General features: G+C 47.8%; 1 protein-coding gene across 1 annotated transcript; it reads right to left on the bottom strand.

The window, feature by feature from the left end:
• Positions 1–3,135: 3,135 nt before the first annotated feature.
• Positions 3,136–27,827, bottom strand: NOX5 (NADPH oxidase 5). Its single transcript, XM_026648564.1, has 15 exons — positions 27,708–27,827; positions 26,571–26,721; positions 24,280–24,490; positions 21,666–21,900; positions 18,830–18,983; positions 16,950–17,125; positions 15,626–15,808; positions 13,959–14,091; positions 12,821–12,963; positions 9,411–9,455; positions 7,454–7,578; positions 6,504–6,588; positions 5,056–5,155; positions 3,821–3,987; positions 3,136–3,267 (listed from the first exon to the last, which is right to left on the bottom strand). The coding sequence occupies exons 1-15, from the start codon at positions 27,825–27,827 to the stop codon at positions 3,136–3,138; spliced, it is 2,160 nt and encodes a 719-aa protein (XP_026504349.1).

Genomic DNA, 27,827 nt, shown 5'->3' with positions numbered 1-27,827 from the left:
TAGGGGGATGTGTAGCTGCACAGAGCGAGTGCTGTGCTCCCGCCGCACCTCAACAGAGCCCAGGAACTTAATCCCATTTCTATAGAAATACGAATGTTGGTCAAGGCGACAGAATCAAGAGGTTAAGAATAAATTAGAACTGAATCCTTAGAGCCAGACTTTGGCCTGGACCCAGCAAGGTACTTAATCATATGCTTCACTTTAAGCGTGTGAATAATCACATTGACATCACTGGGACTACACACGTGCTTAAAATTTGGCATGTGCTCACACACTTTGCTGGATCAGGATATATATAAGATTTGGTCCTTTCCACTATCATGGGCTATACTGGCTACACCAAGTCTATCAGAAACACCCAGGAAGTTATAATTTGACTGCGATTCTGGGTCTAAATGCCATGAATCAAGCCCCATCTTTTAATACGTGATTTCATTCACAGAAGACCGATTACCACACTATTATTTATAGTGATGGCAGGGAGCCATGGCCAACAGGTAAGAACAGCAAGTACAATCCTGTCTCCAGTGCTCCCTGTCAGAAATCTGAGGACAGAGTCTGAATCTGAGATGAGGCTGAGCTGAGAGACCCAAAGTCGAGTGTTCCTAACGTTCAGGGGGCCTACATCCAAAATGCAAGAGAGGGTGAAAACATTCCATCAAAATAACGTTTTTGTCCGAAAACGGCTGTTTGATGAAACAGAACATTTTGTGGGGAAATGTCCATTTTTCTAGAAAATTTTTGTTGACATACCCAAACCCTAAAAAATGAAAACATTTTGGTTTGTAGTAACTGAAAACTGGAATTTCTCAGATTCTGGGTTGTCAGTTTTTCACCGAAAGCCAAAAAAAAGTAAAAGAAAATTTTAAACAGAAATGGGGGGAAAAAGAGGTTTGGTCTAAATTTTTCTTAGGGGAAAACCAATTCCCCAACCAGCTCCTCCAAACACAGAGATGGGCTCTGGCTGCCATGTTCACAGCTGAATCTTGGGCTGGACTTTCCTAAAGTTCCCAGGATTTAAGGTCCTGTGCTCAGCCGTGGGCTGCAGTCAGAACTTCCCCATTGGTAACACACCTCTGAGGACGTTAGGGGACGAGACCTGAGATTGGCAGCGGGGCATTATGTTCAGAGTGGAAACGCCAAGTGGCAGCTTTCTGACACTTTCACAACCATGTGGGGAAATCCACTTTTTGATGTTGCTTAAGCGCCAAGCTTTTCAGCCACCAAGCCGTTTGCAACCCCACACGCGAAGTGAAACTGACCAACGATGATCCAGCACTTTGTGCTCAAAGAGTCTTGAGCATGTAATTTTATGCTGAAAATGTTACAAGCCTCACCCAGAATCCTGAACGAAAGAGGCTCATTCAGCTTTTGCGAGGTTTGTTCGCCAATGGCTCCCTCAGTCTCCTTATGGTTCTGTGTCTCCCTCTTCTCTTGCATTTCTCCTGGCTTTGGTTGCACCTCTGCGTTCCCTGGGAAAGACCGAAATCTCCCCAAATTCGAGCGGTCTCCCCAAGGCGTAGCCAAGATGGAACCAAGCGTGCAGAGTAAAGCAGTGACATGGTCCTGTTGGAAAAGGCTAACAAGCTGAGTGATGACAAAACTGCAACTAACTGCCCTAAGAGCAAACAAACGGCTTGTCAGTTCATGCCTCTCTGGGCTCTAAGAACAGGCATTTTCCGGCTTTATGCTATGATATTCTAAACTAGCCGAGTGGAAGAAACTCTAATTCATGCTTTGATGTCAGTTTGGACACAGACAAACAAGCTTATTTACTCCATCAGGCACTTAACCCGTTCCTAAACTGCCGACGGTGAGCCCTCGAGATCAGCGCTGCCGCTCTGTGCTCCCTGCTCAGGCTGAATCGCACGCTCCTCTTCACACTTGTCTGTCTGCACACTGGCCTCAGCATGGCCTGAGTGCTCTGCAGAGATTTCTCCTGCCCAGGGGAACTCTCCGCTGCACTAAATCTGGCAGGGGTGGCTGTGTTGCAGGGTGGAGATGGGGTGGGCTGCAGACAGTCTAGGGGTGGGACGGAGCTCTGCGAGGACTGACCCTCTGCTAGCATAAGGTAGCTTTGCACAGGGGCAGCTCTGTCTTGTGCCCGGGCCAGTCGACTGCAAACCAGGCTTCCTGTGGCCACCGCTCTCCGCTACAGAGAATCTGGCCAGTGGGTTTATTTTCTTGTAATGTTTCTTATCAGCCAACTGAGATAGGCCAGAGCCCTGGACCCTGCACCTCTGGGGACTCAGAAGCCAAACCCTGATAAAGATCTGAATTTTGTTCCCAGGCGGAATCAAAACCCTGGCACTGAAAATCCCCAAACTGGGGCACTTGGACTCTGGATGTGTATTTTATGGCTTGCCCCGTCTCTGCTGTAAGCCGACAATCTCACTAGGTTGCCTCACAGAACTTTAGGTGCTGGTAAATATTTTGACTCCACAGAGCCAGACTGAGTCAGCGTCAAATAAAACTATCCCGCTTTAACCCCCAGGTACTAATTTGCAAGGGACACAAACGCTCAAGCATCAGGGCACAGCCTAACTTTTAAGTGACAGGGATCAGGACGAAACTTACTCTGCGAGCAGGTTACTCCATAATTACTCCCTTGGGGGTTTCTTGCACCTTCCTCTGAAGCATCTGGCCCTGGCCACTGCCTGAGGTGGGATACCAGACTGGATGGAGAACTGGGCTGATCCACCCTGGCAACTCCTAGAACTGGTGCTGACCCACCCTCCCCTTAAAGTTTCCACATTTCCTCCCCAAAATGGGAGCTTTATTCTTCATGATGGGGGCCTCCTACCCCAGTTGCACACCATGCACATCAGAGAAGCCGAAGTGATTGTTTTTGCTCAGACTGGGAGTCAGCTGGAGATGCTAGACAGCAGGTTCGGCTGAACACAAACATGCTTTATTTATGGAGCATGTTTAGACCATGCTTTGGGCAAACACAGTACATTTCCCCACATACAATCAGAGAGGAAGGTAAAGAAAGCTCTCTTGTAAGTATGATGCATGCGCCAGCAATTACAGAAGCAAACACCTACACTACACTTTAAATCACCTGCAGGAAGGGAATTCTAAACACCTCTCTCCAGGCTATGGAGAAAGGCAGCGACGGACAGAAAGAGTTTATTAAAAATTTTCTTTGAAAAATCTGAAGTTGAAGTGTTCACAGTGAGCCTTGACTACCTTGGCAAGAGCTGGAGACCCGCAGAAGAAGACTTGGACTTTCCCTTTATTTTCCTCTGCCATCTTGTGGAACACCTGACACGGAACGAAAGCAGAGAGAAGAAAAGAACAAGGTGAGGTCTGTTTTAACATCTCGTGTGAACACCATTAACGTGCCCTTGGTTCACTAGCTCTCTTCCACCGCAAAGCTAAGCAGGTGGCACAAAGCACCACCTAGGGAGGTTCTTTTCATGGGTGGCCGTTAACAATTGCTAGGGAGGGTGGCTTGTTTCCTGGGCATGGATAAGGTGACGATGTAATGTAGCCTTAAACAGTAGACATGAAACTTGAAGCTTCCATCAAAGAAGTCCCATAGAGTTCCCACTTGAAAAGCCACCAGAAACCCTGACTCCTCAGGCATCATTTTCAGCTCCGTGCTCAAGCAAAGCTCCCGTTGACTCTAAGAGGAACCTGCCTGGTTGAGGAGGCAGAGGTTGGGCCTGGAGTGCCAGACTGAGCACACTGACACCATTGTAAATTCACACACCCCACTGACTACTCTGGAGTTACTCCAGCATTACCCTGCTCAGGGTGCTGGTGGTGGGTGCCCGCAGAAGCAGTTTATTAATTGGGTTTCAAGGATCGTTACCTTGTTCCAGTCAGGGCGGCCTGGTTGGGTTCTGGTCCTCAGTCCTGTGATAGAGTCTCTCTTTTCCTTCTTAGCCAGCAGATCTAAAGCCATCTGCAGACCAATAGCCTTCATATCGTTCTTACTAAGAGCTGAAGTCATGTACATGTGCATCTCTAGAAAACGGCCTGTACATTTAAGGGAAAAGCAAAGTGACCGCTGAGCATCTGGAGTTCAGTTTGTTAATGCAGAATTACTGACCGAGGCAGGCTCAAAACACATTGCCACCAAAACCTCAGCTAGGAGACCACCTGTCCCTGGGAAAATAGGTGGAACAACATGGCACTTCAACCGGACAGACTCTCTTTTGGTCTATACACCAGCCCGATGTTCTAGGCCCCCTCCTCCAGGTAGGAGAGTCTCCCACCAATTCACAGACCCCCCGACTGTATCTTCCTCGTGTTGCTCGTGGCGAGAAGGTGCTACCTCTGGAAGTGTGGACTGCATGTGGTCGGGACACGGTATCAGAAGAGCCGCAGCAGCTGTAGCACGAAGTAGCAAAGCCGGATTATTTGGTGCCGGTGCCCAAGGCACTGAGGCTTCCCACCCAACCATTCGCACAGAGTTCTCCTGCCAGGAGTGGGGCAGTCCAAGCAGGGGAAGAAGTGCGGTGGCAGCATTCAGACCAAGGGTACCTGGGCCACACTTAAGTCTGGCCCAGGAGTGCCCCCCTTGTAAGGACCCGCCGAGTGCCTGTGGAGCGTAGCCTCAGTGGGCTTTGATGGAGCCAGGATTGGGACACAATGGTTGCAGCTCACAAATCCCCCCCTCCTCCAGCTGCCTCTTTTCCTGTATTTGCAGATGGGCCTATCCCATGACAATAGGGACAATGCAACATTCTACTGTGTTACCGTGTTTCCCCGAAAGTAAGACATCCTCTGAAAATAAGACCTACTTCCAGTTTTGCCTCTCGCTGTAATATAAGGCATCCCCCGAAAATAAGACCTCCCCGCTAATAAGGTCACCCCGGAATATAAGGCCCCGAAGCTCCAGGAAAAATAAGACCTCCCCTGAAAATAAGACCTAGCGCATCTTTGGGAGCAAAAATTAATATAAGACACTGTCTTATTTTCGGGGAAACAGGGTACTAAAGACACTTGCACTCTGCTGCGGGGCTGAGGTCAATAGCATTCACACATGCCCATCGGAATGGGTGGGGGGGGAGGATTCACTAGAGCCGCTTGGCTTCCACTTACCTTCCGGTTCCTCATCAGCCTGGTCCATTTCCAGCTTAGTGAGCAGGCTGACAAACCACTCAAAGGACTTCTGGTCTCGGTTGATCCAGATGAAGTCAACCTGAAAGCACGATCTTTGCTTTGGTGCTAGGGAGCCACACAGTTTCATACCAAACTATGTATCAGTTGGCCTGTTGGTGTTTGTGCCTTTTAGAGCCCCCAGACTGGCAAAGCGACAAGGCCCCAGTCCCCAGCGGCTCTCGGTCACAATAGACAAGGGACAGACAGGCTTGGGACAGGTTCTAATTCTGTCTCTGCCTGGGTCTTTATACCATGTTCATCGCCATGGGATCTGGTGAAGGAGCAGGATGGTTAGCAGGCAGCTCCAGAGTCCCACAGATTGGGCCAGTTCAGCCTGAGCAAATCAATGTAGCTTCACTTACTCTACTGGGGCTATGCCAACTTATGCCAGCTGAGGTCAGACCCATTGCCTGGGGGAGTGGTGTATTCAAACCTGTATTAAAATTGTAAACTATCGTTTTTAATTTTCAGGGGTTTCCCTGCTACTGCTTGCAGGCACGAGGGGTCTATAGGGAGGCATGCAATCTGGGAGCAGCAGTCAGTCTGCAAACAACCAGCCTAGAGCAAGGTGGGGTAAACTGTCCTCTCTGCCTTAGGGAGCAGCCTGCTTTGTCTCTCTCTGTTCTGGATTCTAAGAAATAAAGTTGTGTTACATTGTAACCTTCCAGAAAGAGTATTTTATGTTTCTATATAATGCCTCTGTCTGTATGCCGTGAACATAGCTCTAGGGGAGTGGTGTTTGTGCATTTATTATTTAGAAGGATGTCTCTGAGTGCAGGACAAGGGTCTGGAGACCTCTTGGCAGAGGTGCATCGAAGAACCCAAAACCCTATAAATGATTGGATGGTTTATACCCCTTACATTATTGTTACAGTTACGACATAGGTGCCAATGGTTTCATTATGAATCTGTTGGCATCCCTATTATAATCAACTGCAGCACTTCCAAAAGTACATTAGCCCCTCTTGACTTAAATGGGGCATTATAAGTCTCAGCCTGAGGCCAGGTCTACACTACCACTAACTTTGGTATAAACTTACATCACTCAGAGGTGTGAATAAGCCACTCCCCGCCCCCAGCAACGTAAGTTGCACCGATCTAAGCACCAATATGGACAGGGCTACGACACAGCTACCATCTCTCGCGGAGGTGGATTTATTATGCTGACGAGAGAGCTCTCTCCCATCAGCCTAGAGCGTCTTTACTAGAACTGCTACAGCAGCGCAGCTACATCAGTGCAGCACAATATTGGGCCCTGATCCGGGAAGTTGCTCTGCCCAGGAGCTTGTGCACAGAGCAGCTCACAGGAATTCCGTCAGATATTTACTACCAGCAGTCTCAGGTCGTCGATGGGAAGTTTTGAGTTATCCTTAGAAGTAGGAGCTCACCTTCCTAAGCTTCATTTCATCATCCTTGAGGCTCTCACCCCATGAATAGCCACGGCGGGGATCGTTTGGTTTTCTCATGCGATACCTAGAAGAATGCAACACAACCCACGTGTGGTAACCAGCACTGTCATGTCAGCTCTTTAGCACACACACCCCGCCCCCCGCTCTCAGGAGTGAAAACTCTCATTAGAAAGTCATTAGAGCTGGGCCACGTTTTTCCAAAATTCTAAATTTCAACAATTTTTTTCTAGTGTTCACCTTTTTTGACCAGCTCTAGAAAATACCCTTATCCAGCTTCTTTGCAAACTTTCTGTTTGGGTGTCAATCTTCAGTGTAGTGTCTGTCCGTTTGGAAGGATGAATTTGGTTTTAGGAACATCTTTTTACCCACCTGTAAGGACAAAGTCCTTAATGTCAGGGAGAAAGGACGATCTAGTGGAGAGATCACTGGCTCAGCCACAACCTTTGTGTCTGACCTCAGGTGAGTCATTTGATCTACGCTGGGCCTCAGTTCCCATCTTCAAAATGGAGATAATAGCAGTTCCCTACCTCAGCAGGGCCCTTGTGAGGTTAAAATCCAGTCAATGATAGTAAACTCCTCAGCTAACAATACCTAGCTCTTACATAGCATTGTTTGCCCACAGATCTCAAAGCGCTTTCCAAAGGACATCAGATCATTATCCTCATTTTACAGATGGGGAAACTGAGGCACCGAGGCAGAGGTGACTTGTAAAAGGTCACCCAGCAGTCCAGTGGGAGAACCAGGAATAGTGTCCAGCTAATATGGCGATGAGGTCTAGATCAGCTAGAAAAGAACTGACCCTGAACGTAACACGTAGCATGAATCTTGAAATCACTGCGTGGCTTTTATTTGGCAATGGAAGAAAAATTCCGCCTCTGTGGGTTAGTATTTATTCTACTTACAAAGCCTTAAGGAGGTACAATGCCAACCTGTACATGATGCTCTGCAAGATAGAAGCAAAGGGAGTAATGCCGATTCCAGCGCCTACCAGCACAGCATGTTCCGAGGTGAAGATCCTTCGCGTAGGTGTCCCATAGGGGCCGTCAATATAGCACTAAGAGAGAAGAAAGGCTGCAGTTTGGAGCCACACAAGATACATTTGCTTCAGTTTCACAGAGACGCTTCTCATTATTTTTTTTATCTAAGATAACCCTGCACTGGCAGGGGGACAGGTAACAGCCTAGGGTCTCACCCTGCATTCTTTGCACAGCCAAAACACCCCCTGAGCTCAATAGGGGATTCAGGATTGAAGATCAGCATCTTAATGGAGCTTCTCTGCCTTTAATGGAAGTGGATGACTCTATGAACCACAAGGCAAGTGCTCAGCACCCAACGTGGTCATTTCTTTGAGGGCCTAGCTGAGATTGCTGTGAAAGTCTGGCGTTGATGCGGGTGCTAACCCTGTCTGACAATCCTGGCCATTGTGCTCCTGCACCTTCGTGTAAGGTAGGCAAGTCGGGGAGCTCCGTTCTCAGCCTATGCCCATCACTGTAACTCCGTGGGCTCCAGTGGAGCTTTGCTGTTTTACACCCGCTGGGGATCTGGCCCAGGATTTTTTTCTGAAAAAATGTTTCAGTCGTTTTAATTATTTCTCTTATTTCCAGCCTGGCGGTTTAGGCTGCGTCCAGTCTGGCCGCATCACATGAGCTAACAGAGCTGTAATGGTGAGATTTAATATCACTTCAGCTCAGCATTGCTGGCGGAAAAGATGGACACAAGAAGCTTTCTGGTGGGTTCTCCACCTGCCCAAAAATTCAGGGAGAAAACAATCAACTCAAAACATTGCAAAGCAATTGTTAGGTTGACTTTTCAGCCAGAAACAGCTGCGCTTTCTCTGTTTGGTGTAGACGCAGGGCCAGGAAAGTGCTCCGGCACCAGCCCAGTCACACCCCACACCAGGGCCGTCCTTACCCATACGCAAACTATGCAGCTGCGAAGGGCACCAGGAAATTTGGGGCACCAAATTGCCCCAATTTTCCTGGTGCCCTACGCAGCTGCGTGCTGCTCCAGTGGCCAGCCAGCCAGGAAAGCTGCCCCCGCCCCTGCTCTGCCCCCACCCCCTCTTCCCCAAAGCCCCCACCCTTGTTCTGCCCCAGCCCCACCCCCACTCCACCCCTTCCCCTGAGGACTGCAGCAGGGGTCGGGGTCGGGTGCGCCCTGCACTCACCGGGCGTCAGGAAGTGGAGCGACCCGGCCCCAGCCTGCTCCATGCTGCCGGCTCATGCTAGGGGGCGGTTTCCCCCCTTCCCCCCAAGCCCGCTCCTGCTCCCAACAGACCTTGGGCGCAGCCCCCCCCACCCGCGGGAGGGCTGCGTAGGGCACCACAATGTCTAGGGATGGTGGGGCCCATAGTCAGGTGAACAAGGAGGGGAACCTGAGGGAATGAGTTTTACTTTAGCCCCGGAGTGGCACTGCTTGCGCACGTAAGGACTACTTACAACAGAAAGGACTTACAGGCCAGAGTCCTACTGCCCTGTCTGGCTGGTGGGTCTTGCCCACGTGCTCAGGGTCTAACTGATCAGCATATTTGGGGTCGGGAAGGAATTTTCTCCCAGGTCAGATTGGCAGAGCTCTGGGGGGTTTTAACCTTGGGTCATGGGTCACTTGTAGGTTTAAACTAGTGTAAATGGTGGATTCTCTGTAACTTGAAGTCTTTAAACCATGATTTGAGGACTTCAGTAACTCAGCCAGAGGTTAGAGGTCTATAGCAGGTGGGTGAAGTTCTGTGGCCTGTGATGTGCAGGAGGCCAGACTAGATGATCATGATGGTCCCTTCTGACCTTCAAGTCTATGAGTCAATGATCCTGCAACTGGCTCTGGGGTCTGTTTGCCCAGAGCCAACTGCAGGGGAGGCGCTTTAACCAGCCATGCAAAGGAGACTCTTACCTTGATATTACAAACTCTGTGATTCTCACTCAGCTTGGCAGAAACCTGTTACGTCAAGAAAACAATGTTACCAATAGTCAAGCAGATGACATTGTTCTCAGAATGTATTCCATCTTGAGTATTAAAGTCACTCTTACTCTGAGTATTAAAGTCACCCATAGATCTCCCGGTCATACTTATCGACTTCTTTCCAGATTTTCCAGATTGGCGGAGACATTCATCTGGGTTATATCATTCCTGACCTACTCATTGCACCAGGAATAAGTCAAACACAATATGATTTTAGCGCTGCAAGAGTCACTTTCAAGGTAGGTGGCCATATACCCATTCTTCAGAGCGGGGCAACATAAAGTAAAGGTTTTCCATTTACAGTTCACGTTAATAAAAATTATCATTATCCAAAATGGGAAGGCCCATATGTTTAGGGGGAAGATTTTCAAAGGCATTAAATCTCACCCAAGATGTCTGTGTAAATTATCCAGATTGTAATTGAATCAAAGGTTGATTCAAAAATGTAATTATTCAAATTCCCACAAATCATGCGTTAGTAGGGCATGGGAGGGAATAAGAGATGTACAAGAATTTTGATCAGATTGACAATGGTAGGAGGTTCTCTGCTAACTGAGAGAAAAGATAATAGTTCAACAGCAACAGGGAGAGAAACTCATTAAAAATGGTGCATATAAATTCTTTATCTGTAATGACTACTCCTTCAGCTGTGACAGAATCAATATCCTGAGAGCTTTTCATATCAGATGATAAAAGCCAGTAAACGTGGTTCTCCAACTTCCTAACATTAGTATGATTTATATCTAATTTTGCTTTTTTTTTCCCTTTAAAAAGAGAGTGTGAATCTTTGCTGATTTTAAAACAACTTCCTTTCTATTCCTTGTCTGTCTAAACTGGTCCACTAGCGACTACTGTATTACTACACATTTCAGCTTTGTAGAGGAATCTTTTCTAAAATTCACAATAAGAAATTCATTATTAAGCCACAGTAGCAAACACTGATGAAAAGCACAAACATCATCCAGTGTCTTCCTGTGTATTTTCTCTACAAAGGACAAAAGGTGAATGTCAATGGGAATTGTATGTGTCCACCCATCAGAGATGTCATGATTTGGGTCTTCATCCAGATCACACTTATGTATGTGTTTTAACAGTAAACACATAAAAAGTCACACTGAAGTCAATGGGAATAGTCAGAGGCTTAAAATTAAACATGTGTAGGGTTGCAGGATTGGAGCCTTACCTACCGCTCAGTACAACTTGGACTACATCACCCAGGATGCACCATGGTTTCCCCTCTTGCTGAGCCATCACATGCATGACAGTGCATGGTAGCTGTAGTCTGGCTATGGAACCCAGCCCAGAGTGGAGAATGGGGATACGAGACACCCAAACTGTAACCCCCCGGGAGGCAATTCCACATCAACCGTTTTACTTTTTGTGGCCAAAAACCAAAGACACGGGATTTTTTGGATATCCAGTTTTTCAATGTAAAATAAAAATTTTCAACCAAAACAGATCATTTTAGCAAAAAAAAATTTAAGTCAAAAACCCAATTTTCTATCAAAAAAAATAGTTGGTGGAAAGGTTTGACCAGTCCTATTGATTCCTGAATGCAGGCCCCCAATGGCCAGCATTTACACGGTCCTCTCCTCTTACTCATCGACGCCTTTCCTAAAAGGGCTCATTCATGCCATCCAGACGCAGCCCAGATGAGGCTGATGCAGAGCCGCCTGAACCCAGTAGCGCTGGAAGCATGTAATCAATGGTAAGTTGTCTAGCCAACAAATGAACGGCCTTTACTTCTCTGGCGTGTAGGCTCTCTTCTTCATCCCTTCTGGTGACGGTGATGTCAGCAGGTTCAGGGTCAGGGTACCTGGCGGCTTTGTAAGATGTCAGTTCAATTGTTTCATCCTTACTGGTGGCCACGGACACCTCTGAACCAGATGAGCGGAAAAGCTGTCCCTAGAGCCAAATTCAAAGAAAACACTGTGAGCCATGTCACTGAGCTAGATGAAACTTTCGTCTCTTTATTGAAAGGAGCTATTCGATCCATCCAGGGCTTCTCTGCTTAGGCCCCAGGGCAGAAAGCAACTCTAATGAGGGTTAAAAAATGTGTTGGGCCATGTGCTAGTGAGAAAGGAGGTGAGAATGCCCAACAATGTCATGAACTGTCACTAGACATGAAATTGTTGGGCATTCTGACCTCCTTTCTTACTACCCATATTACAGGGGACAACGTCCAGGACACAGATCTTCCTGCTTTTCTTACATGCACAAATCTGATGCCACGTGGGCAGCAGAATGTCGTGAGGATTGGACAGCAGGGAGATATAGAACCAGATCCTGAGCTCGTGTAAACTGGTGTCGCTCCATTCAAGTCAGTGGAGCTCTGCAGATTTGCGCCAGCCTAGGGTCTGTCTTATTTTTTCTAGAGGGAGTGTTTCCTAACGGCTAGAGCACTGCACTGGGATGCTGGAGACCTGGGCTCTGTGCCCAGCTCTGCCACTGGCCTGCTGGGTGATCTTGGGCAAGTCACTTCATCCCACTGTGCCTCTGTTTCCCCTGCTGCAAAATGGGGAGAATGGTACCGCCCTCCTTTGTAATGCACTGCGCTAGCTGCTGATGAAGAAGCACTGTGTAAGAGCAAGGGATTATTATTAGGCCTTTCAGATAATGGCCTGATCTGTTTGTTTCAGGTTTCAGTATCACTGTGCTGCTTTCCAGTCACCACGAGCATGTAATTCACTTTCCAGCTGGATGGTTTTTATTTTCGATTAGGGAAAATCAGCAAACCCATAAAGAATAGATAGAAAATCCCCATGAGAGAGCAGTGTGGGGGACGCCAACCTCAGCCCGGAAATGCTTTACAGCCCTATCCCTCTGCTGCACACTTCTTGTATGTACCCAGAAGCCCAGATCGGACCTACAGCACACATGCTGTTTGGGAAACAGGAAGTAGGAATCACTCTACGGGAAGACACACAATTCCAATCCGAAACGGAGCGGTGACTGTCCCAGGAGAAGCATCCGATACTGAACTCTGTGGCGTGTTTTAATGAGCTAGCAGAGCCCTCTGTTTGTCTGGTACTAGGACATCAGCCTGAGAAACCCAGACGTTTCTGATTCCACAAGCAACGGGCTTGTAGGTTCCTTGTAGCAACAGAATATTCGTCCTTGTTTGGGTGTCCTCAACAGGAAGAAATGAACAGCCTCCGCACAGGGCAATGTGCCAGGATAAATACAGGCAGGGCCCCTCTCCCATCCCCAACTGGCACCGCCTAGTGGCAGCAGCAGGGACTATGGTACCCTAACGCATTTCACAGAAAAGCAAACTAAAGGCACTCCGATTTTAAACTACAGAAAGTGATTCATAAAAATAATCCCCGTCCATGACAAACCTGGGTCCATTTGTGGTCCCTCTGCTTTCTTAGATTTCTCATTAGCCGTTTGGGCTCCTGGCTGAGTGGTTCAAGCCACCTGAAATATTCATAGAGTCTGTTGGTCCATTGTCCTCGTGATCTTATATGCAGCCAGATGGTATCTGTGAAATGAAGGCAGACGACGGTGAAATAAGAAAGAGCCTTGTATAAATATTCTGATGAGGGAATCATACAGCTGGACTGAAACTTTCTCCAGGCAAGAAGCAGAGTGATACATTTTTAAATCAACAGGCCGAGTTCTTGTCTCAGTTAGCCCAGTGAAAATCTAGAGGAAGTTCTATGAAGTCCAGTGCAGTTACCCTGGACTTCATGGAGAACAGATTTTGGCTCAGCATTTAAATGAAGGCTGAATTCCAGGCTTTCAGAAACGCCAGAGGAGTAACAAGGCTGCTAAGGAAAGCTAACCAAATAAATGCTCTGGCCATTTCAATTAGGTCAGTCATCCAATATATCAGCTGCAGTCGCAGGATCCGTACATCAGATGAGCCATGTTATCCCTAAGATAGTCAGCCCCTTTCTGAGCACGGAATACACAGCAGTGCTTCTCTAATTGCAGGGAAAGAAGTGATTTGGAGGAGACAGTTGTTTTGTCTTTGATTTTGCTCAGAGAAGCCACATGTCCCATGATTCCTCACAAGGGGGAAGGGCAGAGCTGCAGGGCAGGTGGAAATGTTCCCTTTTAGCAGGGACAGGGGAAGCAGAGGTCGGAGGCAGCTGCTGTGAAGTTATGCCCGTCTGCTTCTCCTTCCAGAAGTGTGGAGCTCGCGTCTGCTGGGCGAAGAAGATGAGGTGGAATACAAGTCCCAGCTCAGCACAGGGAAACCAGACACCAGACTGGCAAAGAGCTCCCTTTCTCATGTGATTTAAAAAAACAACAACACACCTGCTTCTCGGCATGCCACAGCTAGAGCGCCTAATTAAATGATTCTTGGATATTGAATCAGTTGCTTCAAATGTAGCCTGTGTGCTGCAAAATCTCACTGCACCATACCAAATGGTCTCTATCTGCTATTTTATCATTCTAGCCTTTTTGTAAGTAACCATTTGGATTAAATAGCAAAATGGCGCAGTTCTGGTGTCCAGTATAACCACATACCTTGTTGTTCAGGAGCGCTGCTAATGGTGAAAGGATGCCACTCGTACTTCGCAATCGCTGGGATATTCAGGTAAACGTAGTCTCCAGGCTTGTAGTGGAAAAACTGTGGTCTCTTAATCACAAGATGAGTCACCTTGATTGAAATGAAAAGCCGAGAGGTAGAGAATCTCTCTGCACATCGGAAAACCCTGCAGACTGTACGTTATTCTAAGCCTTTTCCACTGACATCGCTTCTCCAGAGCACAACAGCCTCCAATTTTGTGCCTGCAGTTTTGAGCATGCAAATAATTGTGGGCATATTTTACAGCATGCAGATGTCTAGCTACCTCTCTGTTGGCACAGCCAGGCCCTCTCAACTGCAGAGATGGGACCTATATCTGCTCCAAGCCTGCTTCCATGGAGAGGCCTCTAGGAATGGGTGCCCAGGCACTGGCCTTTGTGTCAATGTTTGCTGAAAAGGTCCTATTAATGCTGACAGAGGATTGCATCACACAGATTGTTTCGTTATCAGACAAGTCAAGATGCAGCTCAAGAGAATGTCTTGACTGGCCAAATACTAAACCATGATTCTGTGCCATTTGTTGTGCTTTTCACATTGGCTTGTGCAGCAGTGACCCAAAAGAAGGGGTGGGGGGCAACTCTTTAGACACTTAAAATAGATTAATTAATGCTCTGGGCTATATAACATAAGGACCACTCTTGCACCAGATGAAAGAATAATAACCCCTAGCTCTTAGCAGCTGATCTCAAATCACTTTACAAAGAGGATCAGTAGCCACATGTTACAGAGGAGAAACTGAGGCACAGAAACTTGCCCAGTGTCTGGCGAATAGAGACAGGAATTGAATCCAAATCTCCTGAGTCCCATGCTGGTGCTTTACCTACTATGCCACACTGCCTCCCTATTTGAGCATTGCCATTTCTAACTTCCATGAGTCTATGGAATGCTGCCATTCCAGCACGCTGCCATAATACACAGTAGACCGGGGGTCGGCAACCTTTCAGAAGTGGTGTGCCAAGTCTTCATTTATTCACTCTAATTTAAGGTTTCGCCTGCCAGTCATACATTTTAACGTTTTTAGAAGGTCTCTTTCTATAAGTCTATAATATATAACTAAACTATTGTTGTATGTCAAGTAAATAAGGTTTTTCAAATGTTTAAGAAGCTTCATTTAAAATTAAAATGCAGAGCCCCCCGGACCAGTGGCCAGGATCAGGGCAGTGTGAGTGCCACTGAAAATCAGCTCACGTGCCGCCTTCGGCACACGTGCCATAGGTTGCCTATCCCTGCAGTAGACAATCATCTGAGTTTGTCTTTTTAATACCTCTTTTGTCTCACTTTTCCTTCCTTTTCCCCTGGGTCACATAAGAATAGTTGTTATTATACAGTGCTTTTCACCAGAATCGCAAAGCACTTTACAAACGCCAAAAGCGCTCCTGTGAAGTGGGGCGAGGATTTTTATCCTCATTTTAGGGAATAGGAAAGTGAGGCAAAGAGGGGTGAAGCGACTTCCCCAAGGTCATGCAGCAAGTCAGCGGCAGAGCTAGGAATGGACCCCCGTAAGCTCGATTTCCAATTCTTTATTTCACATCTCCCCCCAGCACCAGCAGTATTTTTAAAACGTATTCTCGTAAGTGGGCATCCTTGGATCACTTTGGGAACAAACCTTCGATGGCAGGAGGTTGATTTCCACAATGTACAGCCCCCCGATGTGTGACACAGCAATGCCAATTGTCTTCTCCACCACGAACAGAAATCCAGGAACCACAAACCACTTCCAAAAATTAGGCCCATGAAGGACTAACAAAGCCCAGATGGAGATGTAGGACAGATGAGTCCAGTAGAAGACCTGCAGGTCACAACAATAACGGATCACTGGGGATACTGGCCTGTCGTCGGTGATGAACAGTAAGAGAGACTAATGAGGGCAGTGGTGGCAAAAGATGAAGCCCAATTGTGGCTGTAGTTCAGGTAAAGTGTCACTAGTTTTCCATCATTTCTTTTCATCGTTATTTCTAGGCACTAGATACAGTAAGCTCCATCTCGGCTTTCCAGCCCAGCCAACAACAGCCGTGGACAGGTCTGGAAAACGAGTCATTCTTAGCAGTAGGGGGCCAGATGTAGCTCTCCGTTATACTGGTGTCAATGGGGAACCTCCAGGCACTTCAGCGTTGCCATTCCTGGCCAACACAAGAGTAACTGAGGTCAGAACCTGCCCCAAGAGGCCCCTGGATTTATACAGGTGTAATTGAGAGGAGTAACTGAGGCCCTATTGCAAGTCTCAACATTCCTCCATTTCACCTGAACAGGCAAATAAGCCTAGGGACCATGTTATCACACAGGCCCCCGTGGAAGAGAGGGCACCCTACCTCTGTGGTACTGGGGGCCGTGCTTCCCAGACGGAGAGTCTGAGCAGGGCTCTGTGAAGATCTGGTTGTTGTGCACAGCAAATTGGTGCCAGGCACAGAGTAAAGCAAAGCCCTTGTACGCCCCTTAAGCCCTGAACGCCCATCTGCGTTGGGTGGCTTTGCAGACAAGGAGCCAGTTCCTGCACGAACCGCCCCCATGCAGTGGGAGAAGCGTCACTGGATGAGAGTTCTCAACTTGGCCTTGCGAGGGATGTCATTACCTGAGTTTGTCTGAATTGCTGGGTTTTATTTCTTAACTCATTAAAGTGCTTTGTCCCCCACCCACCCCCTGCCCTTGTGAGCAGGTTTTTCCTGTTGTCTTTCTACGTAGGAGTTTGGCTGCATGGGCTGCAGTTAAATGAACCTCTAAGATCAGCTACCAGTTTACTCAGTTCCGCATGGAGAGGGACTAACACGTTATCCTCGTGCTGCGACTGGAATCGCCGTGGAAAGAAATGCATGAAAATGACCCTGGCAGAAAAGGGAGGCAGAATGGGAGACACTGGGGCATATATGACTGCGCTGTAACGAAGGGGGAACAAGCAAAACCAAACCCCACTTGCAGGTGCAGCTGGGGAGTACCTCAAAGTGGCCGCTCTTCCGGACAAAGGTGCTGGAGCACACGAGCATCACGCAGATGAGCAGCTGCAGTGCAATCCCAGTGATCGAGGCGCTCCCGTGAACCCAGCCAATCCCGGGCCGAGTGGTGAACAGATATTCCCAAAGCGCGGGGCGATCCCGGGTCTGCGTCAGCCTGACTAAACACAGAGAAACATGGGGCTGCGGAGCAGCAGCGGCCACGGGGATTAGCGCTTTCCACAAGGAGTACGGGATCAACAAGGGGATACTGGGCGTCCCAATGTGGCCATGAACTCCTCGGAGCTGCGGTCCCTGATCTGTTGATTTGTCTGTAAAATGCCACGCACACCTCGGATGCAGTGTAACTCAGAGATACAGAATGATGACAACAACAAGGGCCCATGTACCCAGGTCTCCCATAGAGTAATATTAACCCTTCTTTGACCAAAAAAAGCTTGGAGGGCAATGGAATACAAAACAATCCTTTGCCTTACTGGGTTGTGGTCCTGGGACCCCATGGCACTAAACCTGTTTTCTTTGTCTTGGAGCCAGCATTCCAGTCGCAATCATGTCTCCTTTCTTTGTATTTTTTAATAAAATATATTGTTTATGCAAAAAAAAAAAAAACTACACCCCACCCTCCCACAAAGTACCTCAGGGGTGCCCTTATAAATCAGAGGAAGTTGAAGTCAGGATTTCTGACTGATTTGTCCTAAAGCAGGATCATATTCCACAACTCGCTCCAAACATGGGTTGTCAGCAGGGACTGAACCCAAAACCTTGAGCACTTGAGCTAAAGAGAAACTCCATTAGCTGGTAACAGTAGAAAGCTCTTAACCTCATATCAGGGGAAGCCACTAGAGGGGGACAACGCACAATGAACCAGTGGATTACGTACAGCTCCAATCCCTTCCTGTCTCACATACACTTCTACCTTAGTTGAAACCTTACACAATTATTAGCAATGGGAAGAGTGAAAGTAAAATGCTGAGCTGATCTTACAAGCGACACCTGCCTTAAATCCATTGCTCCCCAAACTTTTGAAAGCTGACCCCCCTCCCCCTTTAGGAATATGGAATCAATTTTGTCCCTTCAGTCTCACCGTATCTCATTAAAGGCCTGCTCTTGTTAAATGTATATATCTTCTATGCCCCCCATGCCCTCCCCCGGATAGTCCTTAGAACCCCCCTCTACTTCAGGACATGCTGGAGCAAGCTTTACAATTCTTCCTCTCTTTTCTTACATCCTTTGATGTGCTGTTAAATAGTTAAAAAGGCTGACATTTAAAGAAGCTTTATTATTGATATCCAAAATGACCGGGGCAAATCACACCTCAGAGCTATTGTTTTAGGCTCTCTGCAGACTCAGGCAGATGTTGCTACGTCAATTACACTCAGGGCAGTTCCCCGTATCAGAGCTATTGTCTCAGGATCTCTTTAATTCAGGTAGAACAAGGCTACATTGGTTATCCGTGAGTTATGTTTTGAACGGTTTCTTTGCAACCATAACACATAGAGACCAACTTTTTCGTTAAATAAAAGTTCAGACCCTGAAGAACAATGAAGAGGTTTGTCTGCACCCTGCTGGCTGGTCCTTCATGTGCCCATTCCCCCCTCCCCAGAGTGTGCACCCCATACTTTAGGAAATGCTGCTTTATCAAGTCTGTATTTAATGTAGATTTCAATCCTTGGTTTTTTAGTAGCTGTTGTTCTTTAGAGTTAAAGAGGAGTTGGCATTTTCCATTTTAATAATTGATGGGTTTTCCTCTTTAGATTTGCAGCGTACGTTAGAAGAATGGTTGCATGAGCAAAGCGTATTGCAAAGAAAAGAATCGTAGCAATTATTGCATGGGGGTATGGGCAAGCAGAGGGTTTACTACTCACCAAAGTTCCCCACATGTGCTCCGGTGTGAACTGCTGTGAGAACCCCCACCACATACCCCACGAGCTGGTGGAAGATGACGTTTTGGTCTAGTGGGAAAACTTTCGCAACCCAGGTAGCTCGCAACCACGTCAGGCAACGGCGCAGCATGAGCACCTTTGAAAACCGGACGACAGTGATAGTCACGCCTCGCTGTTACAGCCCTTTCCATCAGGACACAGAGCCATAGAGTTTAAGGCCAGAAGGAACCAGGTCTGACCTCCGTGTATCATCGCCTCTAACTCCACCCAACACACTTACTTCAAAGCTCTTTGCTAAGGTGAGTGAGTAACATCATCCTGACAGGACAGAAGGGCAAACCGAGGCCCAGAGATGTAAAAAGACTGGCCCAGGGTCACAGTCAGGACTTGAACCCAACTCTCCTGAGTCCCAGCCCAGTGCTCTTCTCGTGGGGCCATCCTACCCCTCTTTACCTTCGAGTAAAAGCTAAAGAAGACCGGAGGGATGTCTCTGTGCTGGCTGCTCTGGGGCGAGGCCAGTCCTGGTTTTACTTGCTCTCGCAGAGCTCATATCCTTCTTCCTGTTTGTTATTCTTTAACTTTTTATTTTTAACTTCAATGGTCTGATTCCCCAGCAAGTGACACGGCCACGCATTCCATTTCCTGCCACGGCAAAGAGCAGTTTTGCCGGCCCAGTGAGTTCCACGGTAACTTGGGGCGTGTCTACAGAGGAGCTGGTGGAGTAATTCCCAGCTTGGGTAGATGTACCATGCTAGCTTTGGTCGAGCTAGCGCGCTTAAAATAGTAGTGTTGCCACAGCTGTAGAGGTGGCAGGACAGCCCTAGGTACGTCCTCGGGACAACTAGCCTTCCCTGACACCATGCACCTGCCCCGAGGATGTACCTAGGGCTCTATTTTTAGCTTCATTAGGGTACGTCTACACTACCCGCCGGATCGATCCCCGATCGCTCTGCCGTCGACTCCGGAACTCCACCGTGGCGAGAGGCGGAAGCGGAGTCGACGGGGGAGCGGCGGCCGTCGATCCCGCGCCGCGAGGACGCGAAGTAAGTGATTCTAAGTCAGTCTAAGATACATCGACTTCAGCTACGCTAGTCTCGTAGCTGAAGTTGCGTATCTTAGGGTATGTCTACACTACAGGATTAATCCGAATTTAGATAATTCGAATTTGGGAAACAGGTTGTATAAATTCGATTGTGCACGGCCACACTAAGCACATTAATTCGGTTTTTAACCACATTAATTCGGTGGTGTGCGGCCACACTACCCCATTTATTTTAATCACATTAATTCGGTGGTGTGCGGCCACACTAACCCTAATTCGAATTAACAAAATCGATTTTGACGCTACTCCGTTCGTCGAGGTGGAGTACAGAAATCGATTTAAAGCGCCCTTTAATTCGAATTAACTGGCTCTGTAGTGTGGACGGGTGAAGGGTTAATTCGGATTAACGCAGCTAAATCCGAATTAAAGTCGTAGTGTAGACCAGGCCTCAGATCGATCCCCCCAAGTGTAGACCAGACCTTAGCGTTAGCACGGCTCTACACAAACTGGAAATGATGCCTACAGTTCCAGTGTGGACATGCCTTATGATTCTTCCAACTGAAGTGTGGTCGGAGTAGCGAGAATGCAGTCCTGCAGGGTCTGTCCTGCGTCTGGTACTAGTCAATATTTTCATTCATAACTTGGATAATGGAGTAGAGATTAGGCTTATACAATTTGTGGATGACACCAAGTTGGGAGGGGCTTCAAACTCTTTGGAGGTCAGGATTAGAATTCAAAACAACCTTGACAAATTGGAGAATTAGTCTGAAATCAACAAGATGAAATTCAATAAAGGCAAAGTACTTGTCTTAATGATTGCCAACATTTGCCCTTTTGAACAGAAGCAAAGCAAAACTGCTGCATGCCCCCATAGAAAAAGCAAGCATTACGGCAAGAATCCTCTCTCCCTTAGAAATCCTATTTCCTGAGTGCAGGTGGGGTGGAAGGGAATAACTGGCCAGGTGGAAGTACTGCTGGAAAGAATCTGGGGGTTATAGTGGATCACCGATTGAATATGAGTCAACAATGTGAGGCAGTTGCAAAAAAGACTAATATCGTTCTGGGATGTATTTACAGGAGTGTCATATGTAAGACACGGGAGGTAATTGTCCCTTCTCTACTCAGCCCTTGTGAGGCCTCAGCCGGAGTACGGCATCCACCTCTGGGCACCACATACAAGGAAGGATGTGGACAAATTGGAGAGAGTCCAGAGGAAAGCAACCAAAATGATCAACAGTTTAGAAAACCTGACCTGTGAGGAAAGGTTAACAAAACTGGGCATGTTTAGGCTTGAGAAAAGAAGTCTGAAGGGAGATCTGAGAACAGTCTGCAAATACATTAAGGGCTGTTCTAAAGAGGACAGTGATCAATTGTTCTCCATGGCCACTGAAGGCAGGACAAGAAGTAATGGGCTTAATCTGCAGCCAGGAAGATTTAGGTTGGCTATTAGGAAAAACTTTCTAACCATAAGGGTAGTAAAGCTCTGGATTAGGCTCCCAAGGGCGGTGGTGGAATCCCCATCACTGGAGGTTTCTAAGAACAAGTTGGACAAACTCCTGTCAGGGCTGGTCTAGGTCTGCTTGGTCCTGCCTCAGCGCAGAGGGCTGGACCCGATGACCTCTCCGGGTCCCTTCCAGCCCCACATTTCTACGATTCCATGCTTCACTCTTCTAGAGCGCCTGCCACGCAAGCACTACCCTCAGCCCCTTGTGACCCCTGTGTGAACCCTCCCATAGTGTGACCGTCCCCATCTGCCAGGAGAGGCGCAGGACTCACCCCAAGGAACGTGCAGTTGAAGTTCAGACACTGCCCGCAGCCTTTCGCCACCATGACCCAGCCCCCGAGAGGCGCGTGCCGCAGAGCAGCCAAGGTGAAGAGGAGGGTATTCAGGCACAGGTAGCCGCCCATGAAGAGCAGCTTGCTCCTGTTGTTGTGCCAGTAGGCTGGGGTTAAGTAGCGCGGCGTGTGGCTCTTCTGTTCGGCTGTCGGGGGCTTTAGCCAGTTCGCGGCACTGTTGGAAAGGGAGGGAACGTGAAGGGAAGAGGTTTGTTACAAAGCAACCGGCTCCAGCGCTCTGCAGCTGTGAGAAGAGCACTGGGAAAGGTGGGGGAGGAGGTGGCCCTGCACCCAGGGGTGCCAGTGACAGCAGCTGCAGGATGCTGTCCTTTGAGTTTCGACTGCAGATAGCGTTCCTGCCGGTGCAGGCCCCTGAATCAGTGCATACCTCTGCCCGTGGCAAGCTCCTTTCCCAACCAGCACTCCCTGCCCCCAGACTTTACACCTCCATATAATCCATATAAAACTAAGTCCCTGGCCAGACCATCAAACAGCCTCCAGCTTACAACCAGCACGGTATTAACCCATCCGGATGGGTCATCGAGCAGGGGGCAGCTGTCAAATACATGGGCAGTGTCCCAGACAGGGCTGGAGGAGGCTTGTAAGAGGTGGAGGCTTCTATAGCAGCAGTGGCTGCCATGTTTGGGGCCCTTCAGCGGCCTTTGTGGGGAAGTCGTGACATCACGTTTGCTACAAAGCTGCCGATCTACAGAAGCCCAGTTACACCAACTCTGCTGTATGGACACGAAACATGGGCGCAGAGGAGGGCTGAAGATCACCAGATTGACGTGTTCAATTCTCGTTGGCTCCTGCTCCATGTCAAATGGCAGGACAAGCTCAGCAACAAGGATATTCAAAGCCAAACCCAGCAACCGCCTCCATCAGCGGTTTCAGCGGCTTGGCTGGTATGGACATATTATTAGAATGGAAGACCAACGAATTCCAGCGTGTATGTACCAAGGAATGCTGCTACACAGCCGGTGACCATGAGGGCACCAAAAGCTTCAGTGGCACCACAAGACTGTATATTCGGTTTCTCTCCAGCACTGGCAATCAGACCACCTTAAACATCTTGCCAGAGATCGAGCCGGGTGGCACTAGATTTGCAAGAAGGCCATGTCCCTTTGGGATTTGCCAAGATGATGATGATGACTCCATGCTCCCACATGTTGGTGCTGGCCTTCCTCCTTTGCACCACCTTGAGCATAACATACCTCTGGGACCCTCTGGATGGATGGAGAGCAGTAAAAGCAGTATAAACGCTGGGTGCATTTGGCCTGAGCTCTTGGTTTACCGACTGGGCTGCTCTGCTCATGCAGTGCACTACTGGCTCCTAGATGAATCAGGATTGGTGGAGGAGGATTTGGATAAAGTTACTGGAACACAAACCCTCCTTCCCGTGGGCTGTAATGGCCGCAAAGGTGGGAAGTGGGACCCTACAATAAATGGACAGCTGGAGGCACCCTGAAGTCCCAACTTCTTGAAGCACAGAAAGTGGAAAGGCAGGTGGAAGCCACTAACAGGAGGACACCAAATAGGTGGAGATGATGTGCCTACATCATTCCACAATGCCAGAGAAGGGTCAACGTCCCTCACTTAATGCTGATTAGGTGGAAGCAGGAGATTCGCCCTATGGAAATAAGAGTGAGAGGTATCCCCTGGGGCTCCTCACATGCTGAAGGCATCTCCACTGAAGAATCCATTGATAGAGGGGAACCATCCTGAAAGATACCGCTACCCTCGGCTCTCGGTGGGCCTTTAATTGTACAGATTAGGAGGAGAGTCAGTTGTGATGTGTAATGTCTAGAACACTGCACTATTTTACTCCCTTTCACATTCTGATGGTTCACATGGCAAGACTCACTCCTGGCCTCCTCTCCTCCGGGAAGAGCATTTCAAAGCACACGACAAGCAGCATTTCTGAGGTGCTATCGTGCTCTTAATTTCATCAGGGGATGCTCACAGCACCTCGCAGGACCTTAGGCCCTTCATTTTTAAACATCACTGCCCTGTTCTGATTGTTAGTCCAGCACTGACGCAGCACGGAAACTGGTGTCCGGTTTCTCACACTGGGCATCTGTAAGCGAGTGTCAGAAAAACATGCCAGCTCCCAGCGAGATGGCAGCTGCCAGCAGTAGACTCAAGCAGACCAAGTCTGTGTAGCTGGAGTACAGCACGGAGGGCGTCTTGCCATGAGAATGTTCCAGCAGCCCCGCTGTGGACAGAAGGGATGCAGGTTCCTTTAAGTGTGCCGTTTCTCAAAAATCACCCCCAGGCCTTGGACGGGATCCCAGGCCTCGTGCTCTCCCGATGGGGAAGGGTCTGGTAGATTCGTGGAAGAGGGACACTTAATCGCAAAGGGAAAAAATAAAAAGCACCCATCCGCGGCTAGGCCGCTGTGAGCATAAATAATGATATTGAAGGAGCCTGTGAAATCGGGGAAGAACAAGGTGCTAACAAGGAAAATGGAGTTCTAATATACAGCGCTGATTAGGAACCCAGAGGGGCCTGTCAAAGCCATTATACTAAGGATAAAATACTAGGTATAAAATACCTTATGGTTAAGTTCTCCATGACCTCTGGAAAGCGTTCGAGTTCCTCCCTGAGTTCCTCAAAAGTGATGGAGCCACTGTTGTCTTTGTCGGCTGACTCAAAAAGAGCCAGCGTGAGGTCATCCAGTTTCTCCTCTGGCAAGGATATTGCACTCTCCTTCAGACATGATTTCAGGACTGTGCGCAGTTCATCTGGGTCAATGGAACCACTGCCTACGGTGAGCAAGAATTTACATCTGACACAGATTAAAGTAATAACACATTTGCTCCTGTGTTACCGAGACAACAAAAGGATATATAACAGCTAGTGAACCAGTTTATGAAAACCCTGGGTGCTTTTAGTTTTATCTTCCCCTTGGATACAGAAACAGGCTTCCTTCCTTGAACTCAGGATTTTCATTGGGAAATTGTGCCCCGAGGGTAAGGTTGGCTAATTGTTGATAGATTAGGAAAAAAATTGGTTTAATTTAGATTAAGTAGTGAGTGATCTACGTGAAACAACTATTCTGAGTGTGTGAATTCCAATTTTGATTGACAACGTTCACCATTATGAAATCCACACAGACATGCTTAACTGGCTGCAAAATGTAAAGTCAAATTAGCTTGGAAAGTGATTTGGTTCTTAATTTTGTGGCCAATCCTTTAAGCTCAATTAGGTCAGAGCAGAAAATACTGGCAGGGCAGAACTGGGACGTTTATTTTGCTGATGTTTTCACTTTTCCTAGCCTGTAGATAAACCAACATTTCACATGTACCAGAATTTCAATACTAGACCAAACAAAAAAAGCATGACCCTCAAAACTAAACCTTTTTGCAAATTTCAAGTTGCGGCAGGTATGTTTTGGAGTCAGATCCCTAGCTTCAAACCTGCCTCTGTGGTTTTGATCAAACCATTCACTATGAATAATGTTTGCGAACAAATATTTTTTGTTAACAAAATACTTTTTATTGTCTTTGACAGTACTTGTTCTTCACTGAGTGTGTTTAAATGCTGTGTAGAAGTAATTAAAATAGTCATTGGTGCAATCAGCCCGTTAATGAATCTCTTTCTCTGTGTACCGAAATCAGAGGTGTGACTGCAGCGTGTGTAGACATCCCCAAGCTAGCTTTCACATAGCTTGTACCAATAACAATAATAATGATGCTCTGGCAGCATGGGCTAGCCACCTGAATACACATCCAGAGTCCTGCATGGACTTGTACAGCCCGTGCAGCCGCGGCTTCACTGCTATTGATGGGGTTGGCTATGCATGCCACTGTCACACCTCTGATTGCGGCATAGGCAGACCCTCTCTCTCTGGCCCAATTAATATTTAATTATTTATACAGAGTGGAACAGCTCCAACAAGACAGATTGGGAGGGAGTCACCCCATAATCCAGTGGTGAGAGTACTCAGCTGGGAGGTGGCAGATCTGGGTTCAAATCCCTGCTCTACCTCTAGCAGAGTGAGGATTCGAGTCTGGGTCTCCCACATCCTGGTGAGTGCTGCAGGCAATGTAGTAAAAGGCGGGGGGGGGGACCCACCTGCCCTGGCTGTATTCTGTGTGGGCTCTGATCCATTAGATGTGCTCTAAGGGGATCTCTGAGCATACGACCCGATCAGGCCCCACAAGTGCGATAGCTGAAGGAAGACCTAGTTCGAGAATCCCCCTGGGGCTGAGGTGAGAGTGAGGTGCTGAGCTGCTTGGCGGTGTAAGGACTGAGGTGGCTGCGCATGTGCCCCATGACAGAGTTGGCGGTACCGAGGGGCCTTTACGAATGGACATAGGGATTTAGGCAGCAGCGCAGCAGCTCGGATGATCTAACGTTTGGACTTCGGTGCCTAACGCAGCAGTGAGGTGTGTAAGTCCCCCTGGTGAATCTAGCCCTAATGGCTTGGCTCCTGTCTAGGGTAAGAACATACCGAGGTAGAACTTACAATTGGGGCTAGTTAAATTGCTGCCTTCTAAGGGTATTTTTGAGACCTTCATCACAGATGGGGAAGATTGAAAAGTCATGGATTGCAAAGTCGAGCTTGATCGATGGTTTAGAAGTGTCCATTCCGGATACTTCTCAGCCAGATTGATTTAATTCAGGAGGAGACGTCTATGTTGTGCTGGAAGAGGACAAAGCTGGCGCTATAGAATATTAGACAATGGCTTCAGCTGAGCGGTCCGATTCGTATAAATATATGCTAATGGCATGTTCCCTCCACCCATCTTTAAGAAGGCGGAAGCACTCTCATGCTCAGGAGGACAGCAGCATGGATATCCAAATGACAAGTGGGGGTAAGTAAATTCTTCAGAATCTTACCATCTACATCATAAACTTGGAAGAGGAATCTTAGCTTGTCTGTTTCGTCTCCATGTATGAGAAGGTTCAAGGCTTTGAGTAACTCATCTAAACTAATGGTTCCACTCCCGTCAGAATCAAACAATGCAAAGAACCTCTCAGCGAAGAAGGACTACAGAAAGGAGAACAAATATTTTCATCAACATTTAAGGGGTACTCCTTATAAACCCAAGCCAGAAGTCTTCCATTAACATCAATGGAAATTTTGGCTTAGTAAGAGCTGAATATCATGGTGATTAGCAACCTTACAAAAGTAAGTTCCTAACTGTCAGGGTGGTTAAACACTGGAATAAATTGCCTAGGGAGGTTGTGGAATCTCCATCTCTGGAGATATTTAAGAGAAGGTTAGATAAATGTCTATCAGGGATGGTCTAGACAATATTTGGTCCTGCCATGTGGGCAGGGGACTGGACTCGATGACCTCTCGAGGTCCCTTCCAGTCCTAGAATCTATGAATCTATGAAAAAACTAGTCAGACAAAAAGACTAAGGCTACGTCCTCACTACGGGGGCGGGGGTCGATTTAAGATACGCAAATTCAGCTACGCAAATAGCGTAGCTGAATTCGACGTATCGGAGCTGACTTACCCCGCTGTGAGGACGGTGGCAAATCGACCTCCGCGGCTCCCCCGTTGACAGCGCTTACTCCTACCTCCGCTGGTGGAGTACAAGCGTCGATTCGGGGATCGATTGTCGCGTCCCGACGAGACGCGATAATTCAATCCCCGAGAGCTCGATTTCTACCCGCCGATTCAGGCGGGTAGTGTAGACGTAGCCTAAGACTTAAAGATTTAGCCCTAGTCTTTCGCCTGTGGTTTCCATCACTGCTAACAATATATAACGAGTACTGTGATAATCAAAGCTCTTTGTAACCCTTCTGCATTAGCCCCTCCATTCTATTTTTAAGCTTCACTTTTCTAATTAAGACAGGATAACAACAGACCACAGACCCATTTTAATCTGCCAGTATTGTTTTGCACTAACTACTGACAAAAGGGTGAAGTCTAATAATACCTCTAGTCTGAGCTCACGTCTGGCTATCTGAACAGAAACACAGCAGATCATCAGCCAAACTCCCCCCCAGCCCCAAAAATCTTGCCTCTTTCACTTTCAGAGCAGTTTTGAATTCTTCCAAGTCAATTTCTTTATCTTCCCCAGCGATGCTTTCAAACTGCTTCGTTACCCACTCAAGCCATTGGGTGTCATCGTCTATACTCAT

The sequence above is a fragment of the Terrapene carolina genome, unplaced genomic scaffold (assembly GCF_002925995.2).
Source record: "Terrapene carolina triunguis isolate 2854851 unplaced genomic scaffold, T_m_triunguis-2.0 Scaffold67, whole genome shotgun sequence".
Classification (NCBI taxonomy): Eukaryota; Metazoa; Chordata; order Testudines; family Emydidae; genus Terrapene; species Terrapene triunguis.
Note: the sequence above shows the minus strand (reverse complement) of the source record. Positions and strands in the feature narration are given on the sequence as shown.

What these genes read in the sequence shown, in the direction of transcription:
- NOX5 (XM_026648564.1), bottom strand. Translation starts at nt 27,827, where the DNA reads ATGAGTATAGACGATGACACCCAATGGCTTGAGTGGGTAACGAAGCAG. An exon ending in ATGGAGAACTTAACCATAAG is followed by an intron (nt 21,901 to 24,279) that starts GTATTTTATACC and finishes CCTTTCCAACAG; the next exon opens with TGCCGCGAACTGGCTAAAGC. An exon ending in CAGCGCTCCTGAACAACAAG is followed by an intron (nt 12,964 to 13,958) that starts GTATGTGGTTAT and finishes TTCATTTCACAG; the next exon opens with ATACCATCTGGCTGCATATA.